The sequence below is a fragment of the Hyperolius riggenbachi genome, chromosome 8, assembly GCF_040937935.1.
Source record: "Hyperolius riggenbachi isolate aHypRig1 chromosome 8, aHypRig1.pri, whole genome shotgun sequence".
Classification (NCBI taxonomy): domain Eukaryota; kingdom Metazoa; phylum Chordata; class Amphibia; order Anura; family Hyperoliidae; genus Hyperolius; species Hyperolius riggenbachi.
The window spans coordinates 131,919,159-131,937,183 of NC_090653.1; the positions used below are offsets into that span (position 1 = coordinate 131,919,159).

At 43.7% G+C, this 18,025-nt stretch overlaps 1 protein-coding gene across 1 annotated transcript in view; it reads right to left on the reverse strand.

The window, feature by feature from the left end:
• The window catches only part of ALG13 (ALG13 UDP-N-acetylglucosaminyltransferase subunit), a 211,349-nt gene that overhangs the window by 12,412 nt on the left and 180,912 nt on the right, over positions 1–18,025 (reverse strand). The window contains exons 30-31 of the mRNA XM_068247910.1: positions 10,120–10,160; positions 1,061–1,223 (exon numbers count right to left, since the gene is read on the reverse strand). Coding sequence (XP_068104011.1) covers positions 1,061–1,223; positions 10,120–10,160 — 204 coding nt within the window. The remainder of the gene's footprint in view (positions 1–1,060; positions 1,224–10,119; positions 10,161–18,025) is intronic.

Consider the following 18,025-nt stretch of genomic DNA (forward strand, 5'->3'; position numbering starts at 1 on the left):
ATCCAGTCCAAAATGGCCTTGTAGCCCTTTCATGACTTGTGAGCAGCAACAAGTCCTCACTGAGCTCCTTTGTCTTAGCCATGACTGTCCACAAACCAACTGCAGAGAGCTGCCGTTGTTCACCTCTCGAGTTGATTAAGGCTATATTCACAGTGGGTCGTTGTGTTTTAATGCATTGTTAAAGTCGCAACGTGTCTGCGTTAAGAGGTAACGCACTGCAAGCAGTGAGTTACCAAAACGCAACTTTTTTTAATGCGACTTTAATGTCGCACTGTTTACGGCCCATATGATTAGCATTGCAGAGCGGCAAGCTGTGTTACAAGACTTTATAAAATGCGACCATAATGTCCCACTGTGAATGTGACCTAAAGTATTAAAGCATTTCCCATAAAAAAATTACTTGCTGGTAGAATAAAAGTAACCAAATCAAAAAAATCTGCCAGGGGTATGAATCATGGATGGGCAGAGATACAATATATACATACATACACACACACACACACACACACACACACACACACACACACATATATATACACACACACACACACATATATATACACATGCATACATACATACATACATACATACATACACTGTCACTAACTGTCCCTCAAAGGAGCTCACAATCTAATCCCTACCATTTCCGTATGTCTATATTATGTAGTGTAAGTACTGTAATCTAGGGCCAATTTTAGGGGGAAGCTAATTAACGTATCCGTATGTTTTTGGAATGTGGGAGGAAACATGAGTGCCTGGAGGAAACCCACGCAGACACAGAGAGAACATACAAACTCTTTGCAGATGTTGCCCTGGCTGGGATTCGAACCAGGGACCCAGCGCTGCAAGGCAAGAGCGCTAACCACTACGCCACCGTGCTGCCCTTACATGCATACATACATACATACATACATACATACACTCACCTAGGTTTTTGTTCTCTAAACCTAGGCGAATCTTATTCCAGAGCGTCAAAAAATATAGCAGGTTCTATGTAAAAGAGACAATACTCCAATTATAAAAAGATAAACATGAGTGGGGCATTAAAAACTGTACCTACCACCAGCTTCCAGAGTCACTGGTCTGTTTTCATTGCAGACTGCAGGTACAAATTGGTCAACTACAGGAACAGGCTCTGGGTAACTCTGAAAGGACTCAACATGTGGTGGAGATGATACTGGCTGCACATACACCATAGGGTGCCAAAAACTCTGATGATAACACTAGAAATATAAAAGAAAGAATATATCCATAAGACATTCATGTATAACCTAGGTTAGCATTTCAACCAATGAAACAATAAAACATTGCATAGATTTGCCAATTAGAAAAGGGTTATTAACTGTAAAAGTGAAAAAAGTAAAATCATATCCTATGGTGGAAGTTTGGGTGCCACCATAAGCTCCCATTCAAATACCGGCATTAAAGGGGAACTGAAGTAAGAGGTATACGGAGGCTGCCATATTTATTTCCTTTTAATCAATACCAGTTGCCTGGCAGCCCTGCTGGTCTATTTCTCTGCAGTAGTATCTGAATAACACCAGAAACAAGCATGCAGCTAGCCTTGTCAGATCTGACTTTAAAGTCAGAAACACCTGATCTGCTGCATGCTTGTTCAGGGGTTATGGCTAATCGTATTAGAGGCAGAGGATCAGCAAGGTTGCCAGGCAACTAGTATTGCTTAGATGGAAATAAACATGGCAGCCTCCATATACATCTCGCTTCAGTTGTCCTTTAAAGGGACTCCGAGCTCAAGTAAAAAAAGAAAGTTGTACTCACCCGGGGCTTTTTCCAGCCCAGTGCTGGTCGGGAGGTCCCACGACGGCGTCCTGGCTCCTCTCCTAGTCCCCGCTCCGGAATGGCTAACTGGCCACAGCCCTGGCGACACTGACGTCACACGCCGGCCGTCTCGCGTCATCACGGCGGCCGGCGTGGCAGTACCGCGCATGCGCAGTACTTTCACGCCGGCCGCCGTGATGACGCGAGGCGGCCGGCATGTGACATCAGCCGCGTCATACGTGGAAGGAAAAGACCGACACTCAGCAGAGTGTCGCCCGGGCTGCGGCCGGTCAGCCATTCCGGAGCGGGGACTAGGAGAGGAGCCAGGACGCCGTCGTGGGACCTCCCGACCAGCACTGGGCTGGAAAAAGCCCCAGGTGAGTACAACTTTCTTTTTTTACTTGAGCTCGGAGTCCCTTTAAAGAGAACCTGTACTGAGTATTATTATTTAAAATAAACACATGAGGTAACTTCAAATGAACATTACATAGTTACCTTGCTATTAGTTCCTCTCAGAAGCGCACCATTTTCTTCTGACAGTGATCGCTTCGAATTCTGACAACATTTTATCAGAATTGAAATATATCAGTTGCTTTCAGTTATAGCCGAGAGGACAACTGATGTGCCAAGTAATGTCTATGTTTTCCTATGGCTCAAGTGGGCGATATGATAGTTTAACAGTGTGCGGACCAGAAAGCTGTTATGGGGTAATGACCATTTTCAAAATGGAGGACAGAGAATTCCCTTGATCACAGTGGACAAACAGGACGCAGGAGAGGAGAAAGATTGAGGAGTAGACTACACGGGAGGTAAGTATGACCTGTGTATGGTAATTTAGACTTAATTTTCAGTTCAGGTTTTCTTTAAGGGTAAATTTGATTGTTTTCTTTTTTGCAGTGGATTGGCACTGTGGGGGGAGGATGCAGTTAGGGCTCGTTTCCACTATTGCAGTGCGGAATCGCCTGGATTCTACCGCTGATGAAATCGCATGCTGATGCAATTCCCCGTGCGTTTGTCGCGAATTCTCATGCGATTTTGCATAGGTGAGGGTATATGCAATTTTAACCATGTCACTGCCTGTGTGAATTTACATTGGTACCTATGCGAATTCGCATGCATTCCACTCGCAGGCGAATTCTGCGGCTCTTTTGTGCGTTTTCACCGCTGAAAAAAAAACGCACCTCAACAACGCTACAGTGGAAACAGGCCCATCCACTTGCATTACATGTGCGAATCCGCATGTGTTGGACGCATGCGGATTCGCGATAGTGGAAACGAGCCCATAACCACTTGAGGACTGTGGGCTTTACGCCCCTTAAGGACCAGGCACTTTTTTTTCACATTCAGACCACTGTAGCTTTCACGGTTTATTGCTCGCTCCTACAACCTACCACCTAAATGAATTTTGGCTCCTTTTCTTGTCACTAATAAAGCTTTCTTTTGGTGCTATTTGATTGCTGCTGCGATTTTTACTTATTATATTCATCAAAAAAGACATGAATTTTGGCAAAAAAAATGATTTTTTTAACTTTCTGTGCTGACATTTTTCAAATAAAGTAAAATTTCTGTATACATGCAGCACGAAAAATGTGGAAAAACATGTTTTTGATGAAAAAAAAAAAACCATTCAGCCTATATTTATTGGTTTGGGTAAAAGTTATAGCATTTACAAACTATGGTGCAAAAAGTGAATTTTCCCATTTTCAAGCATCTATGACTTTTCAGACCCCCGGTCATGTTTCATGAGGGGCTAGAATTCCAGGATAGTATAAATACCCCCCAAATGACCCCATTTTGGAAAGAAGACATCCCAAAGTATTCACTGAGAGGCATAGTGAGTTCATAGAAGATATTTTTTGTCACAAGTAAGCGGAAAATGACACTTTGTGACGACAAAAAAAAAAAAAAAGTTTCCATTTCTTCTAACTTGCGACAAAAAAAAAAAATGAAATCTGCCACGGACTCACCATGCCCCTCTCTGAATACCTTGAAGTGTCTACTTTCCAAAATGGGGTCATTTGTGGGGTGTGTTTACTGTCCTGGCATTTTGGGGGGTGCCTAATTGTAAGCACCCCTGTAAAGCCTAAAGGTGCTCATTGGACTTTGGACCCCTTAGCGCAGTTAGGCTGCAAAAAAGTGCCACACATGTGGTATTGCCGTACTCAGGAGAAGTAGTACAATGGCGTCAATTCACCAGAGAGGATTTACTAAGAGAAAAAAGGTAGGTAGTTTATCTCATGAGGTATTTTAACACTCTGGAGTCAATTCACCAGTGTGAGAGGACAGAGAGAAAAGTGTTCGATAGCAGGGGATAATGGAGAGATATGCATGAGGAAAGTGTGAGAAAGCAGAGAGTTAGGTAATCGGTATTAATGATTTACATGGGATACTTTTCCTCTCTGTAAGCTTGAAAGTGAAGCATTGTGGGTAGGAGGCGGAGTTTTACCACTACGTGACCAGAGTATTCCCGCCTTTTACTGCCGGATCATATCATAAATCATATCACGAGTGAGTCTGAACTTCTTCACCACCTCTGTCTCAGTAAAATTATCAAGAACTGTTCTCTCACGAAAAATATGAGGGGCGGTTAAACAGACCCTCCTCCTGCGCCTTCGTCTCCTCATAATAGAAGCAAGCTCTAAGGCCTAGTGCACACCAGTGCGGTTCGGCTGCGTTTTGCGATCCGCTTGCGGCTGCGGATACGCTTGGGTAATGTATTTCAATGGGCTGGTGCACACCAGAGCGGGCGGCATTTTGCAGAAACGCATACTCCCAGGCTGCTGCAGATTTTGGATTGCGGAGGCGGTTCTGCCTCAATGTTAAGTATAGGAAAAACGCAAACCGCTCTGAAAAACGGCACTTCAGAGCGGTTTGCCAGGCGGTGTTTGTTACAGTAGCTGTTCAGTAACAGCTTTACTGTAACAATACATGAAATCTACTACACCAAAAACACTTCACAAAACCGCAAAATGCTAGCTGAAACGCTACAGAAAAATAAGAAAAAGCGTTTCAAAATCTGCTAGCATTTTGCGGATCTGCTAGCGGTTTTTGGTGTGCACCAGGCCTAACAGAGTAAGCTCAAAAGGCTCCATCTTCCACAGCAGCAGCTGCTGTGTGAAAACCACGATATCTCCAGGTTCATTTAGGGGATAAAGAGATGAAAAAATAACGAATGGCCACACCCCCTTTCTTCTCTGGTGAATTGTGATTTGGAGAAAAACTAACTACTAACTATCACTTATTTATCTCATACTTATCTCACATTTATCTCTTGCATTTCTCTCTGTCGATAGTTTCCCCTATACTTCTGGAGAATTGCTATTTGGAGATATCACAGGAGGTAAATTACCTCCCAAGAGATAAATAGGTTGGTAACCTCTGGTGAATTGACGCCAATGTGTTTTGAGGTGTATGTTTACACATACCCATGCTGGGTGGGGGAAATATCTCTGTAAATGACAATTTTTTGATTTTTTTTTTACACACAATTGTCCGTTTACAGAGAGATTTCTCCCACCCAGCATGGGTATGTGTAAAAATACACCCCAAAACACATTGTACAACTTCTCCCAAGTACGGCAATACCACATGTGTGGCACTTTTTTGCACCCTAACTGTGCTAAGGAGCCCAAAGTCCAATGAGTACCTTTAGGATTTCACAGGTCATCTTGCGGAATTTGATTTCCAGACTACTCCTCACGGTTTAGGGCCCCTAAAATGCCAGGGCATTATAGGAACCCTGCAAATGACCCCATTTTAGAAAGAAGACACCCCAAGGTATTCCACTAGGAGTATGGTGAGTTCATAGAAGATTTTATTTTTTGTCACAAGTTTGTGAAAATAAACAATACAAATCAATTTCCGCTAACTTGTGACAAAAAATAAAATCTATGAACTCACCATACTCCTAGCGGAATACCTTGGGGTGTCTTCTTTCTTAAATGGGGTCATTTGCAGGGTTCCTATACTGCCCTGGCATTTTAGGGGCCCTAAACCGTGAGGAGTAGTCTGAAAATCAAATTCCGCAAGATGACCTGTGAAATCCTAAAGGTACTCATTGGACTTTGGGCCCCTTAGCACAGTTAGGGTGCAAAAAAGTGCCACACATGTGGTATCGCCGTACTTGGGAGAAGTAGTACAATGTGTTTTGGGGTGTATTTTTACACATACCCATGCTGGGTGGGAGAAATCTCTCTGTAAACGGACAATTGTGTGTAAAAAAAAAAATCAAGATTGTCATTTACAGAGATATTTCTCCCACCCAGCATGGGTATGTGTAAAAATACACCCCAAAACACATTGTACTACTTCTCCCGAGTACGGCGATACCACATGTGTGGCACTTTTTTGCACCCTAACTGCGCTAAGGGGCCCAAAGTCCAATGAGTACCTTTAGGATTTCACAAGTCATTTTGCGGCATTTGATTTCCAGACTACTCCTCATGGTTTAGGGCCCCTAAAATGCCAGGGCAGTATAGGAACCCCACAAATGACCCCATTTTAGAAAGAAGACACCCCAAGGTATTCTGTTAGGACTATGGTGAGTTCATAGAAGATTTTATTTTTTGTCACAAGTTAGCGGAAAGTGACACTTTTAGCGGAAATTGATTTGTATTGGTTTTTTTTTTCACAAAGTGTCACTTTCCGCTAACTTGCGACAAAAAATAAAATCTTCTATGAACTCACCATAGTCCTAACAGAATACCTTGGGGTGTCTTGTTTCTAAAATGGGGTCATTTGTGGGGTTCCTATACTGCCCTGGCATTTTAGGGGCCCAAAACCATGAGGAGTAGTCTGGAAATCAAATGCCGCAAAATGACTTGTGAAATCCTAAAGGTACTCATTGGACTTTGGGCCCCTTAGCGCAGTTAGGGTGCAAAAAAGTGCCACACATGTGGTATCGCCGTACTCGGGAGAAGTAGTACAATGTGTTTTGGGGTGTATTTTTACACATACCCATGCTGGGTGGGAGAAATATCTCTGTAAATGGACAATTGTGTGTAAAAAAAAAAAAATCAAGATTGTCATTTACAGAGAGATTTCTCCCACCCAGCATGGGTATGTGTAAAAATACACCCCAAAACACATTATACTACTTCTCCTGAGTACGGCGATACCACGTGACACATTTTTGCAGCCTAGGTGCGCTAAGGGGCCCAACGTCCTATTCACATGTCATTTTGAGGCATTTGTTTTGTAGACTACTCCTCACGGTTTAGGGCCCCTAAAATGCCAGGGCAGTATAGGAACCCCACAAGTGACCCCATTTTAGAAAGAAGACACCCCAAGGTATTCCGTTAGGGGTATGGTAAGTTCATAGAAGATTTTATTTTTTGTCACAAGTTAGTGAAAAATGACACTTTGTGAAAAAGAATAAAAATCAATTTCCGCTAACTTGACAAAAAATAAAATCTTCTATGAACTTACCATACACCTAACAGAATACCTTGGGGTGTCTTTCTAAAATGGGGTCACTTGTGGGGTTCCTATACCGCCCTGGCATTTTACGGGCCCAAAACCGTGAGTAGTCTGGAAACCAAATGTCTCAAAATGACTGTTCAGGGGCATAAGCATCTGAAAATTTTGATGACAGGTGGTCTATGAGGGGGCGAATTTTGTGGAACCGGTCATAAGCAGGGTAGCCTTTTAGATGACAGGTTGTATTGGGCCTGATCTGATGGATAGGAGTGCTAGGGGGTGAAAGGAGGTGATAGATGGGTGTCTCAGGGGGCGGTTAGAGGGGAAAATAGATGCAATCAATGCACTGGGGAGGTGATCGGAAGGGGGTCTGAGGGGGATCTGAGGGTTTGGCCGAGTGATCAGGAGACCACACGGGGCAAATTAGGGCCTGATCTGATGGGTAGGTGTGCTAGGGTGTGACAGGAGGTGATTGAAGGGTGTCGCAAGGTGTGATTAGAGGGGGGGAATAGATGCAAGCAATGCACTGGCGAGGTGATCAGGGCTGGGGTCTAAGGGCGTTCTGAGGGTATGGGCGGGTGATTGAGTGCCCTAGGAGCAGAGAGGGGTCTAATCTGATGGGTAGCAGTGACAGGGGGTGATTGATGGGTAATTAGTGGGTGTTTGGAGGAGAGAACAGATGTAAACACTGCACTTGGGAGGTGATCTGATGTCGGATCTGCGGGCGATCTATTGGTGTGGGTGGGTGATCAGATTGCCCGCAAGGGGCAGGTTAGGGGCTGATTGATGGATGGCAGTGACAGGGGATGATTGATGGGTTATTGACAGGTGATCAGTGGGTTATTACAGGGAAGGACAGATGTAAATAATGCCCTGGCGAATTGATAAGGGGGGGGGGGGGGTCTGAGGGCAATCTGAGCGTGTAGGCGGGTGATTGGGTGCCCGCAAGGGGCAGATTAGGGTCTGATCTGATGGGTAACAGTGACAGGTGGTGATAGGGGGTGATTGATGGGTGTTTAGAGGAGAGAATAGATGTAAACACTGCGCTTGGGTGGTGATCTGATGTTGGATCTGCGGGCGATCTATTGGTGTGGGTGGGTGATCAGATTGCCCGCAAGGGGCAGGTTAGGGGCTGATTGATGGGTGGCAGTGACAGGGGGTGATTGATTGGTGATTGACAGGTGATCAGGGGGGATAGATGCATACAGTACACAGGGGGGGGGGTGATCAGGAGGGGGCAGGGGGGGGATAAAAAAAATAGCGTTGACAGATAGTGACAGGGAGTGATTGATGGGTGATTAGGGGGGTGATTGGGTGCAAACAGGGGTCTGGGGGGTGGGCGGGGGGGGGGGGGTCTGAGGGGTGCTGTGGGCGATCTGGGGCAGGGGGGGGGGGGAAGATCAATGTGCTTGGGTGCGACATAGGGTGGCTGCAGCCTGCCCTGGTGGTCCCTCGGACACTGGGACCACCAGGGCAGGAGGCAGCCTGTATAATACACTTTGTAAACATTACAAAGTGTATTATACACTTTGTATGCGGGGATCGTCGGGTTAACATCGCGTCACTGATGATGCGATCGCTCCGCCCATGCCCCTACAAGGACCGCCGCCTTTGGGCATGAGCTGGTCCTTGCGGGGTCCGCTTCCTGGCCGCCTCTGTGCATTAGGCGGTCGGGAAGTGGTTAAGGTTAGCAGAGTGTCTGTGTGGTTAAAGAGGAACTCCAGTGAAAATAATGTTATAAAAAAGTGCTTCATTTTACAATTATTAGTCAGTGTTCGCCCATTGTAAAAATCTTTTAAATCCCCAATTTACATTCTGACATTTATCACATGGTGACATTTTTACTGTTGGCAGGTGATGTAGCTGCGGCTTGCTTTTTTGGCAGTTGGAAACAGCTGTAAACAGCTATTTCCCACAATGCAACAAGGTTCACAGACAGGAAACTGCCAGGACCATGTTCCGCAGAGTTTCTTGTGGGAGGAGTTTCACCACAATATCAGCCATACAGAGCCTCCCCACCCCCGATGATCAGTTTGTGAAAAGGAATAGATTTGTCATGTAAAAAGGGGCATCAGCTACTGATTGGGATGAAGTTCAATTCTTGGTCACAGTTTCTCTTTAAGGTTAGCTGTGGCGGTTTCAGTATGAGACAAGAGTTATGCATAGCTCTCATTGCTGAACAAAACCAATTTTCAGGTTCACCGTGCACCCTTTTTTTCATAGGCTCATATCTTACCACAGTTACAGCAATTTCCATGTATGCATTTAAAATGAGGCTTGAATGTTTTTCTTGCATTAAAGGACATCTATGACATCTATGGCAAATTACTAGGCAATTCCTCGCAATGTTGACCCAAGGATTTTATCAGATTGCCATCTGAAGCCTGGAAAGGAATTTTTTTCTTCCCTTTTAGGGATAATTAGTCAAAGTCTTGTAAGTGTTTCTTTTCTTTTGCCTTCCTCTTAATCAACTGGGATATGCAAGGGTGCAATCTAGTATAGTGTATTTTCTGGTTGAACTCTGTCTTTTTTCATTCAAACTATGTGACTATCTGTGGCTATATGCGTTAAGGCCTGTCTAATGTAAAAGTTTTATGAATAGGTTTCTGAAATGCGTGCATGCAAAAAAGCCTTTAAGAAATGTCGGTGCCCAATTTTAGCAAATAGAATATCGGTATATTTACAGATTCTTTGCAGTACGTCTCCTTTGACCAACTTCATGCAATGGCCAATATATTTGGCCTGGCTTCAGCACTGACTCCTACCCACAAAGTCAAGGATGAAAATACATAAGTGAACCTTAATTGAATGTTCAGTCTAAAGTGCAAACAGGAAAAAAAGCAAACATTCTTCTTAAATGTAATACAGTACACAACAAACAGATTAATCGCAAATAGTATTATTCTGATTAGAAAAACGTACCTGTAATCCCAAGTTAAAATAATATTGAAGGACTTTTGTATCTAAAGCAGGAAAGCGAGAAATGCTGATCACTCACACCATCAGAACCACTGAAAGGTGAAGTCAATATACATTGAATATACATTGATTATCTTGTTAAAATGATTACCGTATTTTTCGGACCATAAGACGCACCTAGATTTAGAGGGCAAAAACCAGGGAAAAAATATTTTTAACCTGGTGCGTCTATGGTCCAGGGGCATCTTGTAGATGTTCTCACCCCAATTATTATGGCCTTCTTGTACTTTTTGTGCCCCCTCCCCCCCTTTTACCTCTCTTTGTCCTCTTACTATCCCCCTTGTGACTTCCTGAGTCCCCATCGGTCCCCCCCCCCCGCGTCCTCTGCTGGTCCCCCCGCAGTGTAATTAGCGGCCCTCGCTGTGTAGTTAACGTCAGCATTGTATAACCCAATAATCGCAGCATCAGTACAATGACATTGCCCCACCGCAGTGTAATTAGCGGTATCAATATAATCCAATTAGGCGCCCGCTTTGTAGTTAGTGGCAGCCATGTATTACCTGATAGTCCCGCAGTGTATTCGCTGCATTAGCATATTCCATTTTCTCCCGCTGGCGCTGTGTGATCAGCAGCCATCCGAACCTGGAAGTCCGCGCTGCTCAGAGACTTTTCCTATGCGTCATTCTTCCCTCTAGTGCCGGCCGCCTGTAATGACGCATCACGAAAAGCCGGCATTAGAGGGAAGAATGACGCATAGGAAAAGTCTCTGAGCAGTGCAGACTTCTAGGTTCGGATGGCTGCTAATTACACAGCGCCAGCGGGAGACAATGGAACATGCTAAAGGCCCATACACACGTCGGATTTTTCTGAACGACCCGTCGTTTGAACGTTCAGTCGTTCAGTCGTTCGCACGTCAAATCCGACGTGTGTACAGACTATCGTTCGGGTGATAAGACTGGTTTCCAGCGATCCGCCGGGCGGATCGCTGGAAACCAGTCTTATCACGCGAACGATAGTCCGTACACACGTCTGATTCTGCGTGCGAACGACTGAACGACGGGACGTTCAAACGACCCGTCGTTCAGAAAAATCCGACGTGTGTATGGGCCTTAAGGCAGCGAATACACTGCGGGACTATCCGGTAATAAGTGGCTACAACTACAAAGCGAGCGCCTAATTGGATTATATTGATACCGCTAATTACACTGCGGGGGGGGTCAATGTCATTGTACTGATGCTGGGATTATCGGGTTATACACTGCTGACCTTAACTACACAGCGGGGGCCGCTAATTACACTGCGGGGGGGGGGGGGGGGCGGGTACAAGAAGAGGTTACAGGAGGACAAAGAGTGGACTGCACAGGGAGTCCCCGACATTGCGGCGCAGCGGCGGTTCGTATCGGCAGGTGTTTGTAACTCGGGAACTCCCTGTATTCGGACCATAAGATGCAGTGACTTTTTCCCCACACTTTTGGGGTAGAAAAAGTGTGTCTAATAGTCCGAAAAATACGGGTCTTGTTAAAAGGCATCCCCATCAATGGGTGGAATTGAAACCACCATCATTAAAAAATTTTAATATTTAAAATACATATGTGGAGATAGAGTCAGATTGATACCACCTACCAGAAGGAACATATGGAAAAATTATATATAGTCCATTACTCCTTAGAGAGCGTAAGCTCGCAAGGGCAGGGCTCTGAACCTTTTGTGTCTTGGACTTAGTTACAAATGTAACATTATGAATAAAATGTATAACAAATTACCATGTCTACCAAATCTGTATCTTTGTGTATTTTGTACCAGTGTATATTTGGTGTATTCCAGTGTATTATTATGTACACTGTATGTGTTTTACGCTGTACAGCACCACACAATATGTTGGCACTTTATAATAATTTTATTATGGAACAAATATTCATCTTATATGTAGTCTACTTTGACATAGTGGTCCTTTAATAGTAAGCAAGTGAACAATCAGTTCTTGAAGGTGTTGGAAGCAGGAACAAGTTAAAAAGACCACTTTACTTACGGTAAAGTCTTTTCCAGTAGTCATGAGGACAGCACCCCTGGATGAGACTTGTCTCCCTCCCCACTGTGGACAGGAAACTGTTAAAAGAAGAATTTGCATAAGCAATAGGCAGCCACATATAAGATACTACACCTGCCACAGTACCTCAGTTAATAAAAAGATGACACGGACATTTAATGATGCTTACACAAACTTATTTCTCTTTCCTACCCAAATAAGGGCGGGTTGCAGGGGTGCTGTCCTCATGACTACTGGAAAAGACTTTACCGTAAGTAAAGTGGTCTTTCCCAGAACGTCATTTCGGACAGCACCCCTGGATGAGACGATATACAAGAGTTAAAACCTTAGGGTGGGACCACAGCTTGCAAAACTTTCCTTCTGAAGGATAAACCTGCAGAGACAGATACATTAAGGCGATAGTGCTTTACAAACTTATTGTGACTTGACCAGGTCGCAGCTCTGCAAATCTGATCTATAGAGGCCCCTGCCCTCTCTGCCCAAGAAGTCGAAATTCCTCTTGTGGAATGAGCCATGATAGAATTGAATTGCTCCCCCTGTGTCTGATATGCTAATGAAATAGCCCAAACAAATGTATAATCTGTGTAGGATTTAATTAAGGAAGATTTCTCCCAATTAATGATCCAACCTAGATCTTGTAGTAAGACTATTGTCGTAACAATCTGATCTCTTACCGAATTGGGAGATGTCCCCCAAAACAGAAAATCAAGGTAACCTTTCTCTGTCTAAGTGTAGCTAGAACCCCAGACATTACCTTCATAAACAACCCTGGAGCTGAGGATAATCCGAAGGGCAAAGCATTAAACTGATACATTCTTACCTCTTCCTCCATCTGGATGGCAAACCTTAAGCATTATTGAGAAGTCAGATGTATCGGTAATTGAAGATACGCATCTTTTCAGTCTAGAAAGGCTAGGAAATCGTCCTTCTGTAAGAGATGAATAATAGATCAAATCCATCCTGAATTTTCTGTATTTTACCTTCTGGTATGAACTGATAATTTCCCTGTAGCTCCTTTACTAGACAAAACACAGGGCAATAGAATCCCTGTCCTCTGACATTTCGGTACTTCTCGAATTACCCTTTTTTTCTAAACAGGGAAAGGACTTTCGATTGTAGGGCTGAAAACTTTATTTGGTCCTGCAAACGGGGAGTAATGCAAAAGCTCTTAAAAGGAGGCTGGCTGAACTCTATTCTGTATCCCTCCAACAAAAAACACCTTAAAGGCTCTTTCCCACTAAGACGTTGCGTTAGATGCGACGCTAAGGTCACATAACGTGCCCCCAAGGCAACGCATGTGAGCTTTGAAGTTGGATGCTATTTAGAGCCACGTTATGCGTCTCCTGATGGGTCTGTGATGCATACTTTTTGACGCTTACTATCGGACGAAAACGGCGCATGCGGCAAAAGACTGTGGAGAGCACGTGATCGGAAAACTCCGCATCACGTGGTCCTGCCAGCCAATAAGCGGCCGCTCCAGGAAGTTAACACTGCAGTGCATATTAATTAATCATGTGGCTGGCCACAACAGCGGACTCTCCCCTCTCCTGCAAGAAAAAACAAAAAACACACATTATTGAGCATATGCAAACAGTCTAATGCGGCTAAAACCGTGTATAACGCACAGCATGATGCACTTTCTTTAAACGTCCAGCGTTAGAGTGTAACACAACGTGGGCACTGTGAACAGCCCATTGATTTTTCATTACTTGCGTTACAAGCTGCTCTAACCTGCGCCTGTAACGTCCCACTGTGAAAGAAGCCTAAATAACCAATATTTTGTGCACTGTAGTTGCCATGTTTTGAAATTTGCAATTCTCCATCTCACTGGAATACTAGCGTCATTGCTTATCTGACTTCTTGGTAAAAGTGAAGTTGGACTTAGGGCCGGTTCACATTACAAACGCGGACGGCCACGCATGCGGAACGCAACGCGTACGAACGCACGCCATCTGCGTTTGCATGCGTTGCGTGGCTGATCCCATCACTGAAAAGTAAATGGGACAGCCGCGCGTTTTTGCTAAATCTGCGTGCAGCATGCGTTCGGAACGCATGCAGTGTGAACATCAGACAGTGCACTCTATGCACTGTCTGATGTCGTGCGTGTTGGCCTTCTGCACGCGTTTCCAAAACGCAGCTGGAAACGTGTGCAGTCTGAACAGGCCCTTAGGCTTCTGTGACTTGTAGAGAGCCCATCTCCTGCCCTTAGAGGACTAGGGATCTGACTTATTCTTAGAAGGAGGGACGAAAGGACCGATTACTTTGAAAAGGTCCTTTCTTAAAGGAATACTATCGATACCCAAGTGTTCTAAAATGACAATGTACAAATAATGTCTAAGTTGCTGTGTAAACATTTTCCTACTTTTCATGTTAAATATCAGAGGCAAAAGCTGTAATTTACTGAGGGTAGGATTAGCTATATTGGGACAAATCAATTGCAGAAGGGGTGTCTACTTCAATGCACAGCCAGAGTTGCATATCGGACTACAGAAAGCAAATATCAAACAAACTCTGAAAGCAAAAAACAGTATGAAAAGCTGTAACAATTAGTTACATTTCCTCTGCTCTCTACAGACACTTCAGTCCGAAACAGGACACAGAAGCTGCAGCTGTTCTCTCTGTCACACACAGTTACACAGAGTTATCTGATCAAGTGTGAGGGGAATTTCCCCTCTCCTCATGGCTCAGAGTCAGTTTTGTCAGTAAAGTTTGAAAGCATTTTGATAACAGTAAACAAAGAGGTTGCTACTAAAATGTATACACCAGTACTTAGCAACACTTCCCAAACAATTCCTGTGTCAATTGAAAATATGTGAATCGATAGAATTCCTTTAACAGGAATATTTTTTTATGTGTGTCTGCCGTTCTGTCTAGAGGGTTGTCTAACTGACTCAAACAGCAGACCCCCTTCACAAGGTACACCACATAACTTGATTTTGAAGAATTGTCATCATTCCAAGTTTTTTACCCATACACCTCTTCTGGCTGAATTAACTAATGCCGTAGTTCTGGCCATAAGTTTAACCGTATCATCTGAAGCGTCCACTAGATAATTGGAAGCATTCCAAACTTTAGGGAAATCATTCAAAATTTCCCAGAAATCCTCAAAAAAGTAGGTCAGTTTTGTTTGATACCCTTGAAAAATATGGATCTAATTTAGGCGGGGTTCCCCAAAACCCTGATCTTCAGGAGAAAAACAACATTTAGATAATGATCTGGGCCAAAAAAAAAACCCAAAACTTTTCCTAGATTATCCCACTCCTTAATCCTAATCTTAAGAGTAGAATGGACTGGAATAAGCCGAGAATGAGGATCCGCCAAACTCTCATACATTTGATCCAAAGGTGTCAAAGATTTCTGCTCAGACTTAATACCTATTAGTAAGTCTTTCATTAATTCAGGAAAAAAACATTGCGGTTAGGGCTCTTTTCTACTATGAAATGCGATCGCAACCGAATTTGCGATCCCAATCGCACTTCAATTTCCACTATGCGATTGCGCTACTATACTTATAGTACAGCTCAATTGCATACAATGCAGGAGGATGACGATTGTGCTTTGTCCAAATCGCATCGCAATCAGATTGCACTAATGGAAATTGCTGCTGCAGTTTCCATTAGTTTAACGTACCTCGTGATCAGAATCAAATCGTAACTCGCAGAGTAATGAAAAAAAGGCCCTTAGTCAGTTTTACTCAAATCTTCCTCCTAGTTTGATACATTTTCTCTGTGCAGAGAGAGTTACTATAAAGGAGGCAGCCCCAGCATTCCTTTACATGTGCATTTTTGTTTAAATTGCCTCTCCTTGCCCTGAATCTGTCTAGTTCTTTTAAACAATCTATTTAATTGCTGCAGCTTAGAAGAACTTCAAGAATGTTACACATGCAGGCTTTCTGATGTGAAATTTATCTGAAAACAGGTACCCAAGGGGTTAAAAACACAGCCTGGGTATTCCGGGATGCAGTTTGTTCTGCTCTCACTGCAGCTGCCTGGGAGGTCTGTCTCTCCATTAGCTTGCCTGTTATGGCTGGCTTATCGCCTTCTCTAAACAGCCAGGGTTTCTCTGCTCACATTTGCCTGCTTTAATTTTTATGAATTAACCTTCAGTGACCTGTGTTGTGATAATCTCCGCACAAGGTGTTAATTTCTGGCACCTGCTCAGGAATTATAAATTTTCATGCGGACACAGGTTTTATGAATGCACACTTTACTAAATGGTGGGTAAAGTCAGCTGTTTTGAGCATTACCGCATGCAGGAATGCTCAATAAATAGAGGCCTATGTCTCTTGGAAGCAGGAGGCATAGTTAGAGGTGCAGACAACATAGGAGATGATGGATTAGCTATAACAGGTAGATAAGCCATAGCAGTACTAGTCCCAGGCCCATCTGAAGCAGCTGAGGCGGTAGAAGCAATAGCAGAATCTTTAATTTCCTATTGCTGTGGACCTTCTCTGTACAATACTGGCACAATTTCCATTCAGAGTTGCCAATCCATGCTGACTGGACTGAGTAGAAGATTTTTCAGACTTTTCAACCTTCTCAGTCTTATGTCTTTTGGGGTATAAAACATAATAAACGATAGCCAGCCATTAGACAAATCCCTCTATACATAACATACATCCAGCCAAGCAGAAGAAACATAATCACATCTACTTGCCAGAGAGGGATCCTGGGCAGATTCAGCAGATTGTGCAGGAGCTGACCCAGAGGCGTCCTCCATGATCTCAGCCACAAACCAGAGTGCATCATGGACTCTACAAACGTATACCTGTGATGCTGATTTGATGCAGCTGATCCAATTATGCATGCGGCCCCTGCCGGCTAAGCATATGCTTAATCAGCTTCTTACCTTAAGGAATCAGCTGTATGCCGATTCCTAATCACCGCCGTGGCCTCTGCCGCCCGGCTCAGACTTCAGATCACGCGGGACGCCAGCGCGTGACTACCTCCGGTTCAACCGGAAGTGAACTCTCTCCAATGCACGCACCTGCGCGCATAAAGTTGCTGCCTCCAATGGAGAAGCCTCCTCCACGCTGCAGGGCTCCGACTGTTCACTGAACAGTGCTGCTTGGAGCCCTGGAAAACGCTGCCCCTGCCGCCTGACATGGATGGCACTCCTGGAGACCTCTCCCATGCATCCCGTCCGGGACAGGAAACTAAACTGAGGTACTGTGGCAGGTGTAGTATCTTATATGTGGCTGCCTATTGCTTATGCAAATTCTTCTTTTAACAGTTTCCTGTCCACAGTGGGGAGGGAGACAAGTCTCATCCAGGGGTGCTGTCCGAAATGACGTTCTGGGAAATAAAAGGTTCTGAGCAGCTCTGACTAATGCCAAAATGTGATGGCTAAATGACAAGGTAAGAGTCGCTCAAACAGAAGATCGTGGCATATGTACAGTATGCAGTGGTTAGTAGCTGCCAAAAATAATTTAAGGTGGAACCAGATTTAAACAAAATTGTTGAGTTATATTGGGTGGTAAATCTGGCAGATATTAATATCGTATTAGGGACAGATCAGTTGTGCATATGCTTAGATTCTATTAGAGCTTCTCGGGTTCATATAAACTGCTGTTCCTAAAAGGATTCTTGGAACAAGCTAGGTTTTGGAGCACATGCTGGCATGTGCTGCTATGTAAGGATGGATAGAGGCCAAGCTTCCCAAAACCAATAGGAATGTATGTAGGCATGTATGACATATTACGCAGCATATATATATATATATATATATATATTTTTATATATATATATATATATATATATTTATATATATATATATATATATATATATATATATATATATATATATATATATATATATATATATATATATATATATATATATATATATATATATATATATAGA